The sequence below is a fragment of the Buceros rhinoceros genome, unplaced genomic scaffold (assembly GCF_000710305.1).
Source record: "Buceros rhinoceros silvestris isolate BGI_N320 unplaced genomic scaffold, ASM71030v1 scaffold20259, whole genome shotgun sequence".
Classification (NCBI taxonomy): domain Eukaryota; kingdom Metazoa; phylum Chordata; class Aves; order Bucerotiformes; family Bucerotidae; genus Buceros; species Buceros rhinoceros.
Window position 1 is genome coordinate 16,526 of NW_010433629.1, and position 3,390 is coordinate 19,915.

The window sequence follows — 3,390 nt, forward strand, 5'->3', positions numbered from 1 at the left end:
AGGGACATACTCAAACTATATCCCCTCAAGATATAAATAATATATATTATTAAATAAAAGGTACAATAACATATTTATAGCGACGTAGTCTTAACTTCCTGGCAGATAAGGATTTTGCCAAAGTCTAAAAGAGATACTATAACATTATTTCTCACCTGTTTTTGAGTTATCAGACTACAGGTTTAAAGATCCATTTTGCTAGAGTTAACATTCTAGGTATTTTTCTGTCTACATTTCACTTTAAGAATTAACACTTCCAATTTTTATTCACACCTTTACTCCCTTCACAGGACAACAGCCAATAGACTTACCAACTCTTTAGGATTTGCTAAAGATAGGCAGCAAATTTGGCAAGACCTTTGTAAATTTGGAGGTGGAGGGAAATGATTGCATTTTGTTACCTTCAGACAAATATTAGAGATTATTAGGAAAAGTTCACAGAACATTCATGTTATGTGAAGTACCAACCAGTGCTCCAGCTGCATAAAGCATTGCCTGATCATTTAAGAAGTCTTTCTTTGCTGTATGGTAACAGCTATATGCAAGTTCATAGTGTTGCACCAAAAAGCACAAGTCTGCCATTTTCCGGATTTGAAGCTCTGGTGCTTCTGGTGGATACCTATAAATACAAATATTTAAATTCAAAGTCATAATTTTAATAAATAGAGCAAGACATGCTCTATAAAGTCATCCCCTCTCCATTTCTATTCAGAAAATAGGAATAAACACCACATTGCCTCAGCCTTACCCAAAAACCAGCTAAGTGAAGCTGCTTCCTTTCCACCACATAACTCGCTTTCACGCCCTCCTTTCCAATTAACAAGATTCACTGTTCCACTAGCATTCAAAGCAAACATTCCTCTTAGCCAAGAAATACTGAAAAAAGTATGCAGCTATCACTGAAACTGCTCAGTAAGATTAACTGTTAGAGCTAAACAGAGCTGCATGAGAAGGAAAAAAAAATAAGACTTGGAGCGTTCACCTAGCTGTACCTCTTTCTCCCCACTTCTCTTGAAGAAAAAAAAATCCACTAAAAACCTCTGCCTTATGCCAAAACACTGGGCACATTCCCACCCCCTGCAAGCACCAGTCTAACTTTCTGATTAACCAAAATACATGAATCACTTCAGCGAAGACCAGCTGCATTTTGACTAACACTTGTTAGTCAGACTTTGTAGGAAGCAAACCATGTTTACAAGTTCCATACAGAAAGCTGAAATTATCAACATTTTGATTGTGAATCCGAAGACACACAACGGAGGAATTTAAAGCTGTATGTGTCAGGGACATTAACTTCAGCTAGGTAATGTCCGAGAACTATTCAGACTTCTGTGGTTAAGATAAGACAGTTGAAGAGAGTGCTTTTCGTGATTAAATATCCTCCTTCATAGAGAGAGATTACAAAACATACAGAATGAATATACTGGCAAAATTTAAAACCTGGTTTTAGTGTAAAATACAGGTGTGAAAGTATGAAATCCCCCTTAATCTAGCTCTCAAAAGCACTTGCAAAAGCAGTGTACTTAATACTCAACTGTCGTAAATTACAGAGTTATATAAACAAAAACACCTATGGAGGGGGGTTGACTTAAACTTGTACTAATTTAAAAAAATCCCTTATGGCAGACCATAGCTCCTTTTTATTAATATTACTCTTAAAAATGTAAGCTGTAACTTAGAAAGCTTCACTGCAAATACAGCGGGAAGATGGCTCTGTAAACAGTTTCTTTTATCTCCCTTTTCTCTACGTTCTGCTACTCCCTTATTGTACACATTTAGGCACAGCACTTTTCATGATTTCTCTGATTATAAGTCTTACGATATTTCTGATTTAGTTAAGTTTTCAGAACACTATCAAACAAACACAGCCTTTCCCTCCCAATAAAACAGGTACATTTTCAGTTCAGATCTAAAGGTAAGGACTGAAATCACTTACAGCAAGCCAGAAGTATTCTTCAGTTCATTTATACTTTTCTCTGGAACTTTGCTGCCGCTAAACCATTTTTTAGTAGCAAAAAACAGCGATCGACTCAAGCCTTTCCTGGATATCAACTGCAAAAAGACGCTAAATTAGCGCATGCATTGCAAGAGAGATACGGACATCAGTTAAACTAATACAAAAACCACAGCTTTGTTAATGATTCCTAGATTGTTTTTCCCATAAACCAGAAATAAATAAAAACAATGAACTGATCAAAAGCATAATCCTTCAGAACAAATCACCGAGACTGAGAATAAAGATACGAATTGCAATGTCTGCCTATTTCAGACAGCTGAGGTTCTCTATTGTTGCTGTAAACTGCACACGTATCAATCCCAAGAATCAAAACAGTTCATACTTAAAACTGAATGGACAATTCAATCAAAATACAGAGCTCCAGTAACAGACTGATACCAGGTGCACGTTTAACACTAAATACAGGAATTTGTTGTACTAAGTCACCCATTCCATCTCTCCAGCTGTTTAAGATCAAAGCAAAACACATAGAAAAGAAAGGACCTTATTGTGATGGAAATAACTTTAATGCATGTCCTTGACTTAACATGGGCACGATATTAACTATCACACCTCCAAAAAAAATCATGGTTTGAAAGAAGACTATTCAGATGAAAAAACTGCTGAGATCAAAACAGAAACGCGTGATTTAGGGTGTCTTCTCCCCATCAAGAAGTAGCAACTGAAGTATGCAGCTTTTTTGCAGCCAATTACTGATGAAAACACGTCTTAACATTAGTTACGCATTCTAATGTTGAAACACAAACAGCACATTGTGTTGCCCATGCCAGAATTGTCCAGCAGCATGAAATGTTAAGATTTTAGGAACACGGACATATAGCCCCAGTAACAGTTCAGACAGGCTTTCACCAAGAAGCCACCTTGCTCTGAAGCTCTGTTGATACAAATTGGGTTTTGTTTTTACTTTTTAAAGACAACTTGAGCAAAAATGATACCTTCAGCAAAATGATAAATTCAGAAAAAATTATTCTCTTCAATTTACTTACAGTCTTCAGTAAGATCTTTGAATCGTTAGAAGCAGAATGAAGTCATAATTTCAGAACAGGCTTTTGTATAACCAGATTTATACCCCCAACTGTTTTTTCTTATTACTGGGCAAAGTGTTTAAGAGTAAACTGACCTGATCATTAAGTTGCCGAATTGTCTTCTCTATATGTGGCAAAAGTCCCCTAAACGTGAATTCCTGTATGAACTGTCTAATTCGATCGTGATCTGTGAGTGTTAAACAAGCACCGTGAACCATTCCAGCATTTGATTTCTTTGAGTCTTGCAATGCTGCAGTAGCCTTCGTGTAATCAGTGCTATCCAAACTGCCGCTGGGATGATCCAGTTGAAGGGGGTGAGTCTTAAAGTTATTTGACAGGCCATCTATG

At 36.7% G+C, this 3,390-nt stretch overlaps 1 protein-coding gene across 1 annotated transcript in view; it reads right to left on the reverse strand.

The window, feature by feature from the left end:
- TRAPPC8 (trafficking protein particle complex 8) overlaps positions 1 to 3,390 on the reverse strand; it is a gene marked incomplete at both ends in the record, with an annotated part of 23,495 nt that overhangs the window by 15,935 nt on the left and 4,170 nt on the right. The window contains 3 exons of the mRNA XM_010144190.1: positions 469 to 619; positions 1,937 to 2,052; positions 3,138 to 3,385. Coding sequence (XP_010142492.1) covers positions 469 to 619; positions 1,937 to 2,052; positions 3,138 to 3,385 — 515 coding nt within the window. The remainder of the gene's footprint in view (positions 1 to 468; positions 620 to 1,936; positions 2,053 to 3,137; positions 3,386 to 3,390) is intronic.